The sequence below is a fragment of the Aspergillus caelatus genome (genome assembly GCF_009193585.1).
Source record: "Aspergillus caelatus strain CBS 763.97 unplaced genomic scaffold BDV27scaffold_45, whole genome shotgun sequence".
Taxonomy (NCBI): Eukaryota; Fungi; Ascomycota; class Eurotiomycetes; order Eurotiales; family Aspergillaceae; genus Aspergillus; species Aspergillus caelatus.
The window spans coordinates 97,484-115,397 of record NW_022475308.1 but is presented as its reverse complement, the minus strand read 5'-3'; the positions used below and the strand labels follow the sequence as shown (position 1 = coordinate 115,397).

The 17,914-nt window shown below is 49.1% G+C and overlaps 8 protein-coding genes across 8 annotated transcripts; 5 read left to right on the top strand and 3 right to left on the bottom strand.

The window, feature by feature from the left end:
* Positions 1 to 79: 79 nt before the first annotated feature.
* BDV27DRAFT_170498 (GFA family protein) lies at positions 80 to 529 on the bottom strand (the record flags this gene model as incomplete). The annotated part of the gene is made up of 2 exons (XM_032075311.1): positions 80 to 393; positions 455 to 529. 2 exons carry the CDS (start codon positions 527 to 529, stop codon positions 103 to 105), a joined length of 366 nt encoding a protein of 121 aa, XP_031929909.1. The 3' UTR covers positions 80 to 102.
* A 513-nt stretch (positions 530 to 1,042) lies between these two features.
* BDV27DRAFT_124840 (tryptophan synthase beta subunit-like PLP-dependent enzyme) lies at positions 1,043 to 1,491 on the bottom strand (the record flags this gene model as incomplete). The annotated part of the gene is made up of 1 exon (XM_032066189.1): positions 1,043 to 1,491. A coding segment is annotated over one exon (383 nt), but the record flags the coding sequence as incomplete, so codon positions are not given.
* Positions 1,492 to 4,234: 2,743 nt separating this feature from the next.
* BDV27DRAFT_124839 (fructose-bisphosphate aldolase FBA1) lies at positions 4,235 to 6,283 on the top strand. The gene is made up of 5 exons (XM_032066188.1): positions 4,235 to 4,501; positions 4,723 to 4,873; positions 4,938 to 5,048; positions 5,122 to 5,424; positions 5,480 to 6,283. The coding sequence occupies exons 2-5, from the start codon at positions 4,766 to 4,768 to the stop codon at positions 6,038 to 6,040; spliced, it is 1,083 nt and encodes a 360-aa protein (XP_031929907.1). The 5' UTR covers positions 4,235 to 4,501; positions 4,723 to 4,765; the 3' UTR covers positions 6,041 to 6,283.
* Positions 6,284 to 8,342: 2,059 nt separating this feature from the next.
* On the top strand, positions 8,343 to 12,124 carry BDV27DRAFT_124835 (putative DUF221 domain protein). The gene is made up of 3 exons (XM_032066187.1): positions 8,343 to 8,796; positions 8,918 to 9,466; positions 9,538 to 12,124. The coding sequence occupies exons 1-3, from the start codon at positions 8,716 to 8,718 to the stop codon at positions 11,767 to 11,769; spliced, it is 2,862 nt and encodes a 953-aa protein (XP_031929906.1). The 5' UTR covers positions 8,343 to 8,715; the 3' UTR covers positions 11,770 to 12,124.
* A 31-nt stretch (positions 12,125 to 12,155) lies between these two features.
* On the top strand, positions 12,156 to 13,268 carry BDV27DRAFT_124834 (uncharacterized protein). The gene is made up of 2 exons (XM_032066186.1): positions 12,156 to 12,626; positions 12,700 to 13,268. The coding sequence occupies exons 1-2, from the start codon at positions 12,561 to 12,563 to the stop codon at positions 12,943 to 12,945; spliced, it is 312 nt and encodes a 103-aa protein (XP_031929905.1). The 5' UTR covers positions 12,156 to 12,560; the 3' UTR covers positions 12,946 to 13,268.
* A 34-nt stretch (positions 13,269 to 13,302) lies between these two features.
* BDV27DRAFT_85660 (heme-dependent oxidative N-demethylase family protein) lies at positions 13,303 to 14,870 on the top strand. The gene is made up of 3 exons (XM_032077788.1): positions 13,303 to 13,587; positions 13,639 to 13,795; positions 13,857 to 14,870. Exons 1-3 carry the CDS (start codon positions 13,486 to 13,488, stop codon positions 14,819 to 14,821), a joined length of 1,224 nt encoding a protein of 407 aa, XP_031929904.1. The 5' UTR covers positions 13,303 to 13,485; the 3' UTR covers positions 14,822 to 14,870.
* Positions 14,871 to 16,274, bottom strand: BDV27DRAFT_85671 (homoserine dehydrogenase). The gene is made up of 2 exons (XM_032077789.1): positions 16,100 to 16,274; positions 14,871 to 15,998 (listed from the first exon to the last, which is right to left on the bottom strand). The coding sequence occupies exons 1-2, from the start codon at positions 16,128 to 16,130 to the stop codon at positions 14,920 to 14,922; spliced, it is 1,110 nt and encodes a 369-aa protein (XP_031929903.1). The 5' UTR covers positions 16,131 to 16,274; the 3' UTR covers positions 14,871 to 14,919.
* Positions 16,275 to 16,414: 140 nt separating this feature from the next.
* Positions 16,415 to 17,562, top strand: BDV27DRAFT_124831 (CCDC174 family protein). The gene has a single exon (XM_032066185.1). It carries the CDS (start codon positions 16,444 to 16,446, stop codon positions 17,500 to 17,502), a length of 1,059 nt encoding a protein of 352 aa, XP_031929902.1. The 5' UTR covers positions 16,415 to 16,443; the 3' UTR covers positions 17,503 to 17,562.
* Positions 17,563 to 17,914: the final 352 nt, after the last annotated feature.

Genomic DNA, 17,914 nt, shown 5'->3' with positions numbered 1-17,914 from the left:
AAGACCGAAACGATGATAAGCCCTTTGAGAGCGGCAAGCTCAAGTAGAATGTGATATCTAGATACAAGGGTGGTATTGCCGCTTGTGTTCGTGCTTCGACTCTTAGAACTGCGCCCACTGTGCAGCCCTAGGAAGAGGAACCAGCCAAGATGCCCTATTTGGAGCATAGAATACTGCATCAATATCCCCGTTGAGCTTTGATGTGTCCGACAATGTTCCCACCTGGACCAACTTCAATCCCTTGAGCTCTTTGCTAGTCGCCTCCTTCCATAAAGTATTTCCACGCTCAGTACAGAAGAAGACTGTGAGAGTAAAATTCTCGTCCGGGACCACAAAGTTGACCGTATTCGTTCCGCCCGAGACCTTGCGGCAAGGATTGCAATGACAGATGGCCTTACAAGGATTAGAGAATGGTAAGCCTGGAAAGAGGGAAATAGTATGGGCACAGGCTTACCTTGACGGCTGGCTCGCTGGTGTAGGAATAGGCGCATGCGCCACACAAACAGTTTCCGGTGCTGATGGAGGTCATTGTAGTTAGGCTACTTTTCTAGATCGATTTGGTGGCTCTTGGTGTTGATAATGAGGTGTATATAATACAAAAACCATCTTCTATGTCTTTGAAGCTCCGTGAATAGCCGTTATGAAGAGAAGGATCCGCACTCCAGTGAATTCTGTACTATACAAACTATAGAAACATGTTCGATGTACCAATCTGGTTAGCTTTCCGAGAGCTTCCTTCGGCAGCCCCACAGTTACCAGTTACCTTAATCTATCTATACCTTATCAGGCTAGCTTTCCGAGTTAGCCCTCATCTCTGCTTCTATAACTCAACCATGGGGAGGCTGTGCTTTCGTTTTCCTACTCTACCTTAGGTTCTTTGGAAATCTATGATTGATTGAAAGACCAAGAAACCCATTTATGACTCATTCTCCTTCGGAGACAGCAATCTCCCAGCACTAACACTAGGGATCCATGCCTCGCCATTTTCCCTCAGGTCAAAAACAATATCATCTAGTTCCAAAGAACGATTCGCTGAGTACCACGCAGTTCCACTTTGAACCCAAGGAAGGGTAGCTTTCAGTAGGGGTGGATTATTCATGTCTTTCCATTACTCATCAGTGAACAAGTCTCCCTTCAAATATTTAAGACCCGTGTCCGCCGCTACGGTGACAACTGTTTTCCCGGAACCTAGATTCCTCGCTAGTTCAATCGCAGCCACAACATTGAGACCAGTTGACGTCCCAACCAGCAGTCCTTCTTCTCTAGCCAGACGGCGGCACATACTCCGTCCCTCATCTTTTGAAATCGCAAGCGCCTCATCATAGAGCTGTCGATCGAGCAGAGGCGGGATAATCCCGATCCCAATCCCCTCAACATGATGAGTCCCAGGACGACCCTGGGTAATCGTAGGCGAAGATGCTGGCTCCAAAACCGAGATATGGGTCTCCGGCCGCTTCGCCTTCAGAACTCGCGCAACCCCCATGACCATCCCCGCCGTCCCAACAGCACCACAAAACGCATCAATCTCAGGAAACTGCTGGACCAGTTCATGGCCAATAGTCTCGTAGCCGACGAGAGCGTCCCGGTTTTGGAACTGGTTGGTGAAGTAATATTCATCTGATGTAGAAACCTCCTCTGCGCGACGTATCATGGAAGGAATGAGGGTCGGTGTGATCTTGCCAGAGGGACTATGAATTAAATCCAGGTTGGCTCCAAAAGCAGCCATAGTTCGTAGCTTTTCTGCAGCAAATGCATTCGACGAGACTACGTGGAATCGGTAGCCTTTCACTGCGCACACAAGGCTAATGATGAGCCCGTGCTTCCGCCGGTGGCTTCCACGATTGTCGTGCCTGGTTTCAGATCGCCCCGGCATTCGGCTTCCTCGATCATGGACTTTGCCATGCGATCTTTGTATGAGCCTGTGGGGTTGGTGGATTCTACTTTTAGGAAGATCTGAGCGCAATGGCTAGGTACGACATGTTGGAGGCGTACAACAGGTGTATCTCCAATCAGCTCTAAGGAGCGGGTGACCGATGCTGGGGGAAGACGCATGATGTAAGAGATAAGACTGTCCTATCTTATTCTGCTTGAGGAAGCACAACTGCTGTAGATGCAATTGAGACGGAGGAGGTAAACGCGGGGGTGGTGGAATGGTAGCTCATTTTATATCTCCAGAAATGATCCACCAGAATTGAGTTTGCGGGGAACGTGACGAGTCAAGAAGTGGATCCCTTAAAGCTCTATATGACCTTCATTACCCGGTATCAGAAGGCGCAAATCTCGCCAAAAAATGTTGCAATGGCCGCTAATAGCCGGTGCATTGGTTGGATGGCCTCAGGGAAGAGTGTTTAGGAACGGGTAAGGAAACCCGCGTACTTGCTTCGTATCATCAACGTGAGTTTCAGTGGGAACTCCAGTAGACCTTTGGAAGCATCTTCCGCACAGAATAAGGTCGTATTTAAACTCTATGCTCTTTGGTTATAGGTTGGTTGACGCCTGCAGCAGTTTTGTCCGTTGCATCCTACATACAAAATACTATTCTGAATTGGTATCTACTAACAGATGAAGTTTTAATTTGATACTGGGCGAGAGAGAGAAAGGAAGTTTAATAGTCAAATTTTGGTACACATGTCTACACAGTCCATGTTGTTTAAAACTAGCTGTTCTGAAGAAGTTCCCTCGGCCATATACTAGTATCAATCCACTCTGCATGCCAGTATGTCATGTTATATATTTAAGGAACATTTACTACTCTTTCAATATAATCTTATGACACAATTGATGCAGTATAATAATATTGATGGTCGTTAGCGGGCTATTTGACTGTTTTGGCGACTTATCAGGCAGGACGACCTCTTTTGACGGCAACAGCAAGAGACGTAGAGCACTCTTTCACATAAGGTAGATAAGATACATAATCAATCAAAGATAAATGCCTTTTTATTTATGTCACATTGTTTCACATAGTACAGTTCTGATGAACGGACCCATTGACCTGCTATGCGAGCCAGTTAAACTAGAGAATTACTGGACAATCACAATCAAGAGTGTCGAATATGACGGCCCAGATCTATTATATAAGTCTATATTGAGAATAGATGTAGACACGGCAAAGTAGTATAAGACAAAGTGAGATATTTTTTTTTTGTCATCTCAAGTCCTCAGTTAGGGGTCTAGACCGAGAGCTACATATTCAATGAAGAGGCGACTAGCCTAGGGCTAATCCAGCCCATTCAAGGTTTGGAGCACAATTCATGCAGAGAGTACGGAGTCCTGTGTATGTTTTAGTCAGGATTTAACGCTATTTCCTACATCAATATAAGGACTGTGGAGTGGGTTAGTATCCCATCAGTTCATTACGCAGATCTTCGGGCATGCCAACCTATGGCACCGTTCTGATCGCTTTATAATCCTAGCAGGTTGCATTGGTGACAAGTTAGTCATAAAATCTCTAGTATCGTTATAGAGCATGAAGTTTACGTTATGAATAGCATGAAGTATATGCATGTTGACGGGCATTGAGATTTAGAAGTAGCAACACGCAAGTAAATCGTTCCTCCATGACAGGCGGAACGAGATGTAGGGCTCTTTTCCACCAATAACCGGCGAAAGTTGGTTGTTTATCAGGGGACCATCCCGAGGATCGATGCACACGTAGTACTATTTTGAGATCCGGAATATAACAACACCGGCTACGTGAAGCTTCCCCACCCCTTTACATATTTAGTACTATGACTATTTTCTTTTTTAGTGTCAGCTGAGCAGGGACAAGAGGGCCTAGGCATAGAAAGACACAAAGTACAGAAAGATGCCGAAAGACTTAGAAAGGGGAGAACGGGTACGGGGATGAGATCTCCGCCGATTTCCCCGATGTTTGGCTATAGCACGAAAGAAATACGGAGAGGAAATGGGTCAATCTTTTAGCAGGAGAGGCGGACCCAGATTCGCGCAACAACAACAACAACATCACAACTCGATGTTGGCCTGTTGCGTTTACGAACCAGTTAATGAGGGTATCCAGAAAGGGTTTGAAGGTGGATCTCATACAGGAGATTTATTTCGTTACGCATCATAATGAATGGCATGTCATAGGTCTTTCGGGTCCATGGAAGAAGAAAAGGTGATGATGTCATGTGATGGCGGGGATTCTCGGGAAGCGCCTTGGGTCCTGTTGGGCCTGAGGCCAGCAAGCAGCGTCATCGTTGAACCCCACCAAACAAGTCCAAGTCGTCACGGGAAGAAAAGGGAAGAAGGACACGAACGGAATTCCATCCATTACCCTCGGGCAACTTCCAAAAAAGAGGGACACTTGGGAATGACTAACTAAATACTACTTCTTCTGCCTTGTTTCTCGGCTTCTTCTTCTTTCTTTTTTTCCCTTTTTCTTATATATCATCATAACCCCCCCCCGGCTTCTTCTCTTTTCCCCCTCCAATTTTCATCATCACGCCAGCAACCGGTCAGTGAAATCATACTGATACCATCCGTTCCCCACTACCCGGTGAGTTCTTTCGAGTGCTGTTGCCCCTCCATTAGTGGCTCAGCTGCCCCTCCTCATCCCTCCCTTTGCCAATGACACTTTTATTAAATCCCCTGCTCCGTATTCGTCGTTCGGTAAAGATCCTTAGTTCGGAAGCTCCTACAGAACTTATTTCTAGCTGTTCACTTCCTCCTCCATTCCTTCCTTCTCTTCTTCTTCTTTCAAACTAATCCAATTCCTAGTCGAGCAATACCAGCTATCTGATCAAATCTTCCAAATATCACAATGGGTGTCCTTGAGAAGCTTTCCCGCAAGTCTGGTGTCATCGTCGGTGATGACGTCCTCCGTCTCTTCGAGCACGCTCAGGAGAACAACTATGCTATCCCCGCCGTCGTAAGTTGTCTCGGTGGAACCATCGATGTGAATTTATCCAATTGACCACTCTACCCGTGTCTAGAACGTAACCTCCTCTTCCACCGTTGTTGCTTCCCTCGAGGCTGCTCGCGACCAGAACTGCCCCATCGTCCTCCAGCTTTCTCAGGGTGGTGCTGCCTACTTCGCTGGCAAGGTAAGTCGAAATCGATCCCTGCACGCACCTAGATCAACAGCTCAGAGCAACCCACTAATGTCCCTTATTTTAGGGTGTCAGCAACGACGGCCAGAACGCCTCCATTGCCGGTGGTATCGCTGCTGCCCACTACATCCGTAGTCTTGCTCCCGCCTACGGTATCCCCGTTGTCCTTCACACCGACCACTGCGCCAAGAAGCTCCTCCCTTGGCTCGATGGCCTCCTCGACGAGGATGAGCGCTACTTCAAGCTCCACGGCGAGCCCCTCTTCTCCAGCCACATGATCGATCTGTCTGAGGAGCCCGTCGACTACAACATCAAGACCACCGCCGCCTACCTCAAGCGCGCTGCCCCCATGAAGCAGTGGCTCGAGATGGTGAGTGATGCCTCTTCCCCTGCAAATGACATGGCTCGAGTCTAACGAATTTTAGGAAATCGGTATCACTGGTGGTGAGGAGGATGGTGTTAACAACGAGGACGTTGACAACAACTCCCTGTACACCCAGCCCGAGGATATCCTCGCCATTCACGAAGCTCTCGCCCCCATCAGCCCTTACTTCTCTATTGCCGCTGGTTTCGGTAATGTCCACGGTGTCTACAAGCCCGGCAACGTTAAGCTCCACCCCGAGCTTCTCAAGAAGCACCAGGCTTACGTCAAGGAGAAGATCAACTCCAGCAAGGACAAGCCTGTCTTCTTCGTCTTCCACGGTGGCTCTGGTTCCTCCAAGGAGGAGTACAAGGAGGCCATCAGCTATGGTGTCGTCAAGGTCAACGTCGACACTGACATGCAGTTCGCCTACATGTCCGGTATCCGTGATTACATCCTGAAGAAGAAGGACTACCTCATGACCGCTGTCGGCAACCCCGAGGGGGAGGACAAGCCCAACAAGAAGTCCTTCGACCCCCGCGTGTGGGTGCGTGAGGGTGAGAAGACCATGAGCCAGCGTGTCAAGGTCGCCCTGGAGGACTTCAACACTGCTGGTCAGCTGTAAATGTCTCTTGATACGATGTCTCTGCCGATACGAAGAAATCAGATACCAGTACATAAATTGATCAATCCAAGAACGGAAACGAACCAAAGAAACATTTTTTGACTGTAAAAGTGGAGGCCGCTTTTGGTGACTGAAAATATTGCATGACTGGGGAAGCTGGAGTTGAATGATTGGTCAATTACGATGAATGTAGAAGTAGTATGAGGATGAATCCGCTAATTAATTGATGAATTCCAACCTATACGCGCTATCTTTTTCTCATAGTTTTTGCTGTCACTAGTCCTTGTGATGTTGATTCGTAACTGCCCCGAGGCTGGAGGTAAGAAGCCCCACTGCAGCTTGATGGCTTTTCGCCATAGTGGCGGTTTTGCCGTCCTCAGCCTTACGAAGCACCAAACTCGATGCGTCAAATAGTGCTGTGTAGGTAAGTTATCGAGGCCATGAACGGAGTTTCGAACCCGAATTCCTAGGATCTCGTTGGAGAAGTGTTTGATTGCGTTCTATTAAAAAGAATATCTAGTATGCATGGTATGACGTAGGTACGGAGTGCTCCATCAGTTCACACACCTGTGCGTACCCCACAGTTTCATACCTTACATATGAACGTTCATTTATTCTTCGCATGGGAGGACTGTTGCTGTCATACTATTAGGCAATGAGGGCTACTGTCGCTGATTTAATGCCTCAGGCCTTCCTCGTCGTCTCCATGTTGGAAGTAATCAGTATCCAAATCTCAAGCGACCCCCCTTTCCCTGCTTTTCCTTTTACTTTAGGGAGATATGACGCACGCAATTCCCTTTCTGAACAATATCCAATTTATTCGAGCGTCGATTAGCATTGGGGACTAAAGTCTATTGGAGTCCGGCGAAATGGGTTACTATTGGCAATAGTACTACTATTGAATAAATTAGCCACAGTTCCGACCCACAAGAACGGGGTTGCACCCGCCGCTTCGAACCCCCGATGTACTCCGGAGTATACTTGATGATTATCACCTCAGATGCAATGTTCAGTACGTAGTATGGTTCCGTATCTAGAGAACTCTTCATTGGCAAATTGCCTGCCCATTAACTATAATCTCCGTGGCCTTGGTGATGACTAAGTGGATAGAGAGTGCACTACTAGGATTAGCATAGATATAAGCGAGCAATCTCAGTGATGTTCTTACTTTGAAATTTGGATGACAATGGACTACTCATTTATTATCTTCCAGAGGTGAGGCGGTTTTACATTCACTCGGCATACTAGGTGGTGGCTTGGCGCGAAAACCTCACGCGGTGTATAAAATGCATTCTTTTATCCTGCCAGTTGTATAGCTTAACCGTCTTACAGTCAGGGTTGGCTTACGCCGGTAATGGCCTTTGAGCCCAACACCTCTAAAGGCGTATCTGGAGGCGATTTGGCAGCCGGTAGGCTCAGCTTTTGGGGAGGTACTGGACCCACAGGGTTGGCAGAGAGAAAGGCAAGGGACAACGCCGAGGCGATGGTCGTATTCATGCTGAGATACCTGACAGTGATCGCCTGGTAGGATCAGAAGAAACATCTCAAGTAAGGCTTCTTTTATGTCTGCCATGTTAAAGGCGCTGGAGTCGTTTTTGTGAATATTGTATCGGGCACTTTAGAGTTCTCTCCTTTTTTTTTTCTCTTTTTGTTTGTTACTCTATCTCTTCTTTCTTTGAAACAGTCTACCATGGAGTGATAATAATTATATGCCTGGCTACTCTGTCCAGCGAGGAATTAGTAGAGTAGAAGCCGTAGTAATTTGGTATGAGGTACTGTACTTAGTCATGTCCTCGTACATGCAACACATAAGCTCAGCCATTCAAAACCATGGATCCGACAGTAAAGAAATTCCACGTTCGGCAAAAACGGTAGGAAACATCCAATCAGCGCTTGCCCCACCTGTGTCTCAGAAAATCTCGACCTTGTTCCAGACTTCAGACCAACCGTTGGCCTTGATTGGGGATCCAAAATAGCAGTCGGGAGTCAAGCTGGCTTCCCACCAATCAGTGATCCCTAGTGGGTCAGAAATTCTCTTTTTGCTGGGTTTGTTGTTTTTCAATATTTCGCCATGAATGGAGAGGGACTTTTCAATGAAGTTAGTTCGTTGGGCTCCCGTTCCCAATCTGGAATTTACCACCTGCCCCCGTCACGCGTGGATGGGGAAACAACTGTAGATAAAAAGTAAGTAACTATTAAAAGCATCATGCGTGGGATCGGGTGAGACATTCGAGTCAGGGTCTCGTTCGACGTCACTGATTGATTTTCATACGGACTGATCGTTGATCTTCTTCTCCCGTACAAGTGATCGTCCGCCGAGAACAAAAAGAGACGTCGACTTTCCCCCCACTGGATTTACAGACTTACTGTACTGTCAGACGTTCCGAGGAGTTTGGGAGCCAAAGGATGACGAACTAAGTTTGATATGTTCCAGACCCGCCTCCACTGCTGTACCCACTCTTTCGCCTTCCTATCTATCCATTCATTCCTTGTTGTCACTTTTTATCTGTCGCATCCATCGTGCATGCCTTTCCCTTTCGTTTTCCTATTCTTCCTCTTTTGGATGTCTCAGTGCTCCTAGAACAATTCTTTTCTGTTCCCTCTTTCGCTTTACCCTTTCCTCTATCTTCCAATCCATTACCCTCAATCCATGTCGCCTTGATTGTCAAGGCATCATGGATACTAGTGCTCTATGGCGGCGTGAGGATACGATAGACCAATTTCTGCAGCTCATCCAGGATCCTTTCAAGTCCGCTGTAAGTATTGTCTGTGCTTTGTTTTACTTCTACTTTTTCCGTCCTCTCTTTCAAAGGCCGGCCCACAGTTCATCTCCATACCTGGTTTTTCCCCTTGGAGCCACTGAGCTAACCTGGACAGTTTCAAATCAACGCCGTCTGGGCTTCGTTGGCCACCTCCGCCGGTTCTTCCATCCTCCTTGCCCTACTCTTTTCGCTGTTCCGACCTCGGCACACGGTTGTCTACGCCCCTAAGGTTAAACATGCAGATCGCAAACATAGCCCTCCCCCGGTGGGAAATGGCCTCTTTGCCTGGGTTAAACCGGTTTTGCGCACTAGAGAGCCAGAGCTCGTTGACTGCGTTGGTCTCGATGCCACTGTCTTCCTGCGTTTCACCAAGATGTGTCGCAATATCTTCATCTTCCTTAGCATAATCGGCTGCGGTGTAATGATCCCTCTCAACCTTACTCAGAGCAACAAAGACTCTAGAGCGAAGTTGCCGGCTTTTGTGACGATGACTCCGCTTTATGTCTCTGTTAAAGCTATTTGGGGCCAAGTTGTTTGCGCGTGGGCTTTCGACTTGATTGTGGCATTTTTCCTTTGGAGGAACTACAAGGCCGTTTACGCGTTACGGAGAAAATACTTCCAGAGTTCTGAGTACCAGCGTAGCCTTCATGCCCGGACTTTGATGGTACAGATTATGCCCTACTAGTGGAGCGATGATGCAACACTTCTGTACTAATATACTGACCCTGGTCTTAGGTCACCGATATTCCTTCAGTAGCACGATCGGACGAGGGTGTTATGCGCTTGGTCGATGGTGTCAACCCCACCGCTGCTCTACCCCGTGCCACCATCGGCCGTAACGTCAAAGGTCTTCCCAAACTCATCAGAGAACATGAGGAAGCGGTGCGCCAGCTAGAGTCGGTATTAGCGAAATATCTCAAAAACCCCGATCGACTACCGCCTAATCGGCCTACTATACGCCCACCCCGCAAAGAGAAAGACGATGAGACGCCCGCTAAGGTAGACGCCATTGATTATCTGACTGATCGGATTCAGTTATTAGAAGAAGAAATTCGGCACGTTCGAGCGTCGATCGATAAGCGAAATGCCATGCCGTTCGGTTTCGTCAGCTGGGAGAAGATTGAACACGCTCATGCGGTAGCTTACACTGCACGGAAGAAGCGACAGCAGGGAACAACGATTAGGCTAGCTCCGCGGCCAAATGATCTCATCTGGGAAAATCTACCTCTGTCGAAACAGGCACGAAAATGGAAGCGTTTCGTCAATGTCATCTGGGTCTCGATCTTGACAGTCTTGTGGATCGTCCCTAACGCCATGATTGCCATCTTCTTGTCCAATTTGAACAACTTAGGATTGGTCTGGCCGGCTTTTCAAACGTCCCTTAGCGCCAACCCACACGTCTGGGCTGCTGTGCAGGGTATTCTATCTCCCGCCATTACGTCCTTAGTGTATATTATCCTACCCATCATCTTCCGCCGGCTGTCCATCCAAGCTGGTGATGTAACCAAGAGTTCTCGAGAGAGGCACGTGCTTCACCATCTCTATTCATTCTTTGTCTTCAACAATCTCGTGGTATTTTCACTGTTCTCAGCCGCGTGGACATTCATTGCAGCTGTTATTGACAAGAAGGAGAATGAGAATGCCTGGCAAGCTATGATTGATGGACGTTTCTACTCCAAGGCCGTGAGTGCGTTGTGTAACGTGTCTCCCTTCTGGGTGACCTACTTGTTACAGAGGAATCTAGGAGCGGCGATCGACCTCGTACAGCTAGTTCCCTTGGTCTGGGTATGGTTCTCCAAGACTTTTCTGGCACCAACACCGCGACAGGCCATCGAATGGACGGCTCCGCCTCCATTTGAATATGCAAGCTACTACAACTATTTCTTGTTTTACGCCACCGTAGCGTTGTGCTTTGCGACTTTGCAGCCCATCGTTCTGCCAGTCACTGCTCTCTATTTCGGGTTGGATGCCATGATGAAAAAATATCTGCTAATGTATGTGCTTGTGACGAAAAACGAGTCCGGAGGGCAGTTCTGGCGTGTTGTGTTCAACCGTATGGTCTTTGCAGCTATCCTATCCAACGCTGTCGTTGCGCTGGTGGCTACGGCTAACGGCACCTGGACAATGGTTTTTTGTGTAATCCCATTACCTCTTCTGTTACTGGGGTTCAAGTGGTACTGTGTGCGGACGTTCGACACTGACATGAAGTATTACAATCGTGCGAATCTGAGCGATACCGAAGCCTTGGAGACTGGGAAGTCGAGCAAGAGGGCGTCAGATCGACTCAGTTCCAAATTTGGCCACCCGGCGCTCAACAAACCGCTAATCACGCCGATGGTACACGCAAAAGCCGCCGATGCGCTAAAGCGTATCTACCGGGGTCGCATAGGTACTTCAGAAGTGGAGGGCGAATACACAGATATTGCGATGGATCCCATGTTGGCATCTCATCCAGGAAAGTCCAAGATGGAAGCCTCGGAATCCGCCCCATTCGAGGTTGTTCCAGAGAATCATCTCGACTTCTCCTACTATAAGGACCGGCCGGATTTCCGTGATGAGTTCGGCGGTGGTATCTATGGCCGGCCGGACGACTTGATCACCGAACGTTCGCAGACGCCGCGAACCGGGCTAGGAGAGTGGTCGCCGACTTCATCACGAGCAGCGTCTCCAACGCCATCGCTCCCCTCCATATCTGGATTAAGACAGTACGATAGTTATGACACGAGTACTCATGAACTCGTCCATCCCGCGTTCCGCACCCCCCTGTCCCACTCAGATAGTGGCCTGGTGGGCAACGGACTCTATCAGCATGGTGATGAGAGTGAAGCACGACTGCTCAGTCAGGCGCAGGGGCCGGCTGTGACCGACAGCGCTCACCCATTCAATCGATGGGGGCCACGAGGATACGGGCCTGTGGAACAGGAAGATCCCAGAACGTCCTACGAGTACTACCGCAGACCACGATAGCTGTGACTAACGACATTACCTGAATATACCATATATTGAGTTCTTTTTCTGTTTTTGATTTCTTTTATTTGTGGTTGTTTATAGAGCTTTGGAGTGTATTGGATATGACTGGACGGGGTCAACGGAAGTAACGCTGCATATACGTGCATATGATCTGGATATCTGTGTTGTATTATATGAGCCGAATTGATTGTACATAGAAGCAACCAAAGTGGGATGATGTATTCAGCTATCGACGGAGTACCTGGGGTAATAATTGTTGTCTTGTACGTATCATCGTATGAAGCTGGGAGGGTGTATCAATTACCCGATTGGGTGGAGGCCAACTCTCGGAACTCGGATGCCTTGTTTGTTTCTCTCCCCTGACAACTTCATGTCTGTAGTACTTTCACTTGGTCCCCGCCCCCTTAATCGCACACCATCTGCGATGAGGTTGTTAGTCTCCCTTAGCTCTCTTGTCACAGGCTGACCTCAATCGAACAAACCTTTGCCTTCCCCTCTTTCCACGTCGCATAACACCACCATTCGTTACCGCAAACAACCGAACACGAAGGTGCTCAAATACGCTCCGAGCCACGCTGTCACCGGTGACTTCCCTGAATTCCTTGAACTTCCTAGTGAATACGCATGGTCTCTACAGGGTGGCAACTATACTAAACAGCTGTTTGGACTGGTTTTGAATTGCTGCTATTGAATTGCCGCCATACCCTGGTCGCAGCTCTCCAGTAGATCGATCGCCGAACAATTCTCGGGGAGAAACAAAATAACATACATACTTTGCAAGTGCAAAAATGGCGTGGTACTCATTATTCCCAGCCGACCTCCTCTATGTTGAAAACTGGATCGCCCGACTCTTTGTATGTAATTCGCGTTGCGCAGTTAGTCCCGATGTCTCCCAAGACATGTGCGCTAACTGTCTTCTTATCGCAGCTCGTCCTGGGCCTCATCACGATCGCTCCCTGGGCTACACTTATCATCTTCGACTTGACTCTCTACGTCTGGCGGATGTTAACGTATGAGCTCCCCGTAATCGGCGGTCGGGCGAGGGGGAGGCAGCGGCCTCGTGCTCCCAGCCTGAATGAAAGACCAAATGGCCAGCGGAGGGCCTTTGTGCTAGCAAGCTACGAAGCAACTGGGGCAGAAAGGGAAGAAAATAACGGGTTAAAACGAAGGTAACCGAGGAATGCGTCTAGTTGGTTACTTTTACACGGGATTCCGTGGTATTGCAATACGACGAAGGTAGAGAGCACCTTGGTGAGGTAGTCAACTACTGTGCGCATTTCATTTTGCCCACCGGTTGGTATTTCAGTATGCATATTCGACTTGGCTATCGCTTTGCCCTTCGTTTTGGACATATATTGCAACAGTTATTGGCATTTGCTATTGTCGGCTTGTTTAAGCTATGACTTATCTGGCGGTCTGACTTATCTTTTATTTTTCATTTGATACCCCTGTATGTATATCAGACCCACTACTACAATTTCATTGACTTATATATACACGGCACTCACCGTAAAAAAAGACCAGATATTCGGTGCTCTGAGCAATCGGCGTTGAACGGGATTGTCGACCAATCGCAAGTCCGAGAGAGATCTAAGGTCAACTTAAAATCCAGCATGGAACATACGAACTATATATCTCCTCACCGATGACTCCTTCAGATCGCGAGCAGGCTCCCGTTGGACAAGCATTCCAGAATAAGTGACTAGCAACAAGATGGGGCTCTATATGGTTAAATCAATAGCCACTTATACGGAGAGGTTACCGGTGGTGTTTCTCATTTCCCTTCTAGGGTTCGGCGTTGCCATTTGGAAATATGTATGACTTGGCTCCATAGACTCAGGACGACAGTTTGGCTCACAGGCATAGAAACCAGCCGTCTCCAACAACTGCACACCAAAGCCGACATCCGACAGTGAAAGCCAAAAAACATACCCGCCCATCGAACCCCTCCCGGACTTTAACTGGGAGACTACTGAGCCACTGAAATTCCGGCCCTTTAAGCCAAAATATCACTTAACGATGGGTATGCCTCAAACAGCCAGAATCATAACTCGGTATATAGACATGATACTGATTACCTCAAGCATTATCGAATCTGGACCCCTCGACACTCATCCAGATGGACAAAACCTACAAAGACAGACTAGCCATTCGCTCCTCCTTACTTCAAAAACATCCCGACGTCGTCATTGGGATCAATAACGAGACTGATCCGCGAATCTACGCCGCAATCCGAGAGCTATATGTCTTCGTTGTCGGGACATATTTACCAACACGGTACCCTCAGATGTTCCGACTGACTTCCCAACCAAGCGATGACAACAGTAAGACAGGAACAGAGACTAAGACAATACTCGAGAGTATGGTCACAGGATCAAAGACTCCGTTACACTTCAATGAATCCGAACCCGGATCCAGAACAGGGAGAAGAGAACTCGAGACCCTGGGAACGCTAGTCGACGAGGAGTTTCTCATTCTCCTCCCCGAATCATCTTCAACCCACCCCTCGAGCAATCAAGGAGAACCCGAAAAATACATCCTGGAAGCATACACGACCTTCTTTCCTGCCGGCTTCGACACGCGTAAGAAGCTCGGCCTCCGTCTCGCGTCCATCCACACCCCAGTCCCGGGGTATAAGGAGAAGCTTGAGCGCAGTATGGACCGATTCTTTGCGCGGGTCGAGGTCGGCCAGTTCGTGCAGAGGGTCAATTGGAGTATTACTACCGATTCGGAGCTGTTCGCTGCGTTTGGCGGCGTGCACGGTGATGAGGGTGAAGGGGAGAAGACTTTGAATGTTGGGGAATTAGAGGTGGATTCTACAGTTTTGAGGTGTGAACGGCAAACCTTGCATCGTCTTCCTCAGAGCAAGGGACTGGTGTTTGCGTTTCATACTTATACGTATCCGATCCAGATGATCAAGGATGAAGGGCTAGGGGAGGATCTGGCGGCTGCTATTGATGGGTTGAAAGAGGGGAATGTGCCTGAAATGCATTGGTATAAACGGGGACCTGTTTGGGGCGAGGCTGTGAAAGAGTTTCTGCGCTCGTAATCATTTTTCGTGTTGTTTCTTCATTCTATTACTTTTTGTTGGTTTCTTTGTTTCTCATATCTAAGTCAGACCATTCCTTGGTCTCCCGATAAAGTGGCTTACTGCAGTCTCTGCACGACCTTCATCAAATCGGCGGACACGCCCATGGCAGTCACGTCACCGCCAGCACCGCTGCCCTGGACAACGAGGGGGTTGCCGCCGTAACGCTTCGTGTAGAAGCTGATGATGTTGTCACTGCCCTTCAGACCAGCAATGGAGCTATCCTTGTCGAAGTACTGCAGGCCGACACGGACCTCCTTCTTACCAACATCAACGCTACCAACGTAACGCACAACCTTACCTTCCTTTTCGGCAGCCTCCTTAATAGCCGACATCTGACCATCGAACTCGGGCAAGCGAGTCATGAACTCCTTGATACCATCAGCAGTGGAGGGCACCGACTCAAGCTCCTTAGGAATCAACGACTCAATCGGGAACGAGTCAGGAGACTGGACCTCCAGACCGGCGATACGCGCCAGAATAGTCAGCTTACGGGCGACATCCATACCGTTCAGGTCATCACGGGGATCAGGCTCAGTGTAGCCAAGCTCCTTGGCCTTCGCAACGACCTCGCTCCACTTAGCGCCGGATGGCCCAGAAACCGGGGCGAAGGTGTTGAACAGGAAGGACAGCGTGCCGGAGAAGACACCCTCGATGCGAGTAACCTCATCACCGGTGCTAACGAGATCGCGGAGGGTGGAGATCACGGGGAGACCTGCGCCGACGGTGCTCTCATGGTACACAAGGGCCTTGCCCTCTGCGGCGGCAGCGAAAATGTCCTTCCACAGGGAGAGGTCGGAGGAGAAACCCTTCTTGTTGGGGGTAACGATGGAGATGCCCTTGCGAAGGAAGACGGGGTAGGAGCTGGCGAGGGTGAGGTCGCTGGTGTTGTCGACGAGGATGGAGCGACCCGGGGCGGAGGAGAGGTAGGAGGCAATTTCGTCGACGGAGAGAGCGCCCGATTTGATCAGGGAGGGGGTCTCAACGGCGGTTTTCCAGTCTGCAGCGGGGATGGCGGGGGAGTAGGCCGGTGTCGGAGACTGGAGGGTTTGGCTGGAGCGGGCGAGGAGGACGAGCTTGGGAGCGTTGGGGAGACGGGCAAGTTGGCTCAGGAAGGCTGTGCCTACACCTCCGACTCCTGCGATGCTGTTAATATCTTGTTTAAAAATTGGGAATGAATGGGGGTGTAGTGTATGGGTTGTTGTTGTTGTTGGTTGTAGATATTCTTTTGGTACGTACCAATGACACCGAGATAGACGGGATTCGACATGATGATAGGCAATTGATCGGAAATTGAGCTTGAATGGTAACCGAATGAAGTAAATAAAATATCTAACAAGAGAGAAAGCACCTCCAGAAAGACAAGGGAAAAGAAGAGACGTACAGACAGAGAATATATCGATAGGAAATCGAGTTGAACAAGTCTGGAGGGGTTTCCGCGGGGCCATCTATGGACCTTAGTCATACCTGCCTATTCCCACTTAGTTCATTTCAGTTCAATCACGCCTTATCGATTACGGCCGCATATCTATCTCCCTTCCAAAACCTCAATACTCTTACTCCAACATCTCCAATAATCCACCATGATGTCGAATCCAAATTCACTATACGGCATTCCCCGCTCCAAATCAACCTCTCAATCTCAATCCAATGCCCCTTCCTCCTCTACCCTCGCCTTCACGACAGCTCTTTCCTCCCTTATCAACAAAGACGCCGACTCCTCCACCCGCGGCCGACCCCGACCATCCAAAACCAGCAAATCAGACATCTTCGCGCGCCCCAACAAAGGCGCCCAGAAACGTGCCGCCGCTGACCTCCGCGACGATGACACCCACCAAACACACCAGCGGTCCCAAGACATTGGGGGCATAGACACCGCCACGCTGCACCGCTCCAAGCGGCGAATGGAGGAGAAGGCACGGATGTACGAGGATCTGAAGAAGGGGCTGTACCTGGCGGCTGGGAGCGACTCGGAAGAGGAAACGCAGGACGAGTATCTCACGCGACTACGGCGGCGGGAGAAAGAGGGGCTGGTGGATTTTGATCAGAAATGGGCAGATGCGCAGCGAGGGAAGGGTTCTGGGAGTGACGGCGAGGAAGAAGAGGAGGAGGAGGATGAGAATGCATCGATTGTTTCGTATGAAGATGAGCTTGGTCGGACTCGTCGGGGGACCAGAGCCGAAGCGACTCGTGCGGCCCGATTGAAGGAGGAAGAGAGCGAACGGGGTGACGCGAAGGAACGTTGGCGGCCTTCTCGGCCGGACAATCTGATCTACGGGGCTGCTGTGCAGGCTGAGGCGTTCAATCCCGATGCCGGTTTGGCGGCGCAGATGTCGTATCTGGCTAAGCGGAGAGATCGGTCTCCTACTCCTCCGGAAGAGACGCATTATGACGCGGACGCGGAGGTCCGGAACCGGGGCACCGGATTTTATGCCTTCTCCAAGGATCAGAATGTGCGCCGGCAGCAGATGGAGGACCTTATGAACGTGCGGAATGAAACTCAGCACGAACGGGAAGTCCGCCGAGAGAGAAAGGCAGAGCGAGAGCGGGCTAAGGATGAACGGAGGAAGAAGATTGGAGAGTTACGGTCAAAGAGGCAGGCGGAGATGTTTCTTGCTAAGCTGGGAGATGTTGGTGTTTGATGTATTTCCTGTATATTATGCACTAAGATTTATAAGATACCCCTTTGCTTTGCCAGATCATGATATTCATTTCTTCTAGTAAATATTGTGATTTCTAAAAAAGACATTGAGTAATCAATTTCCTTCTGGAAAACCTGCAAGTTCAGAATAGTAGTTACCCCAGAAAAAAAAATTGTCTTGCGCAGGCGAGAATCAGCCAGCTGAATTCAGTCCCTAATCACACCATCAAGGAGTGGCGGGGCGACCTTTTGTTTTTTTGTATCGTTAAAAGAGACCAGAATACCACCAAGTTAGCTTCGTCAGCTCATGAACTCGTAAGCATAAGTCATTAATCGTGATTGTTTGATAATTAGGATAATATAACAGTGTCATGGACGTTGGGCGTTGGGTGTCATTAAGGAGATTCTTTGTT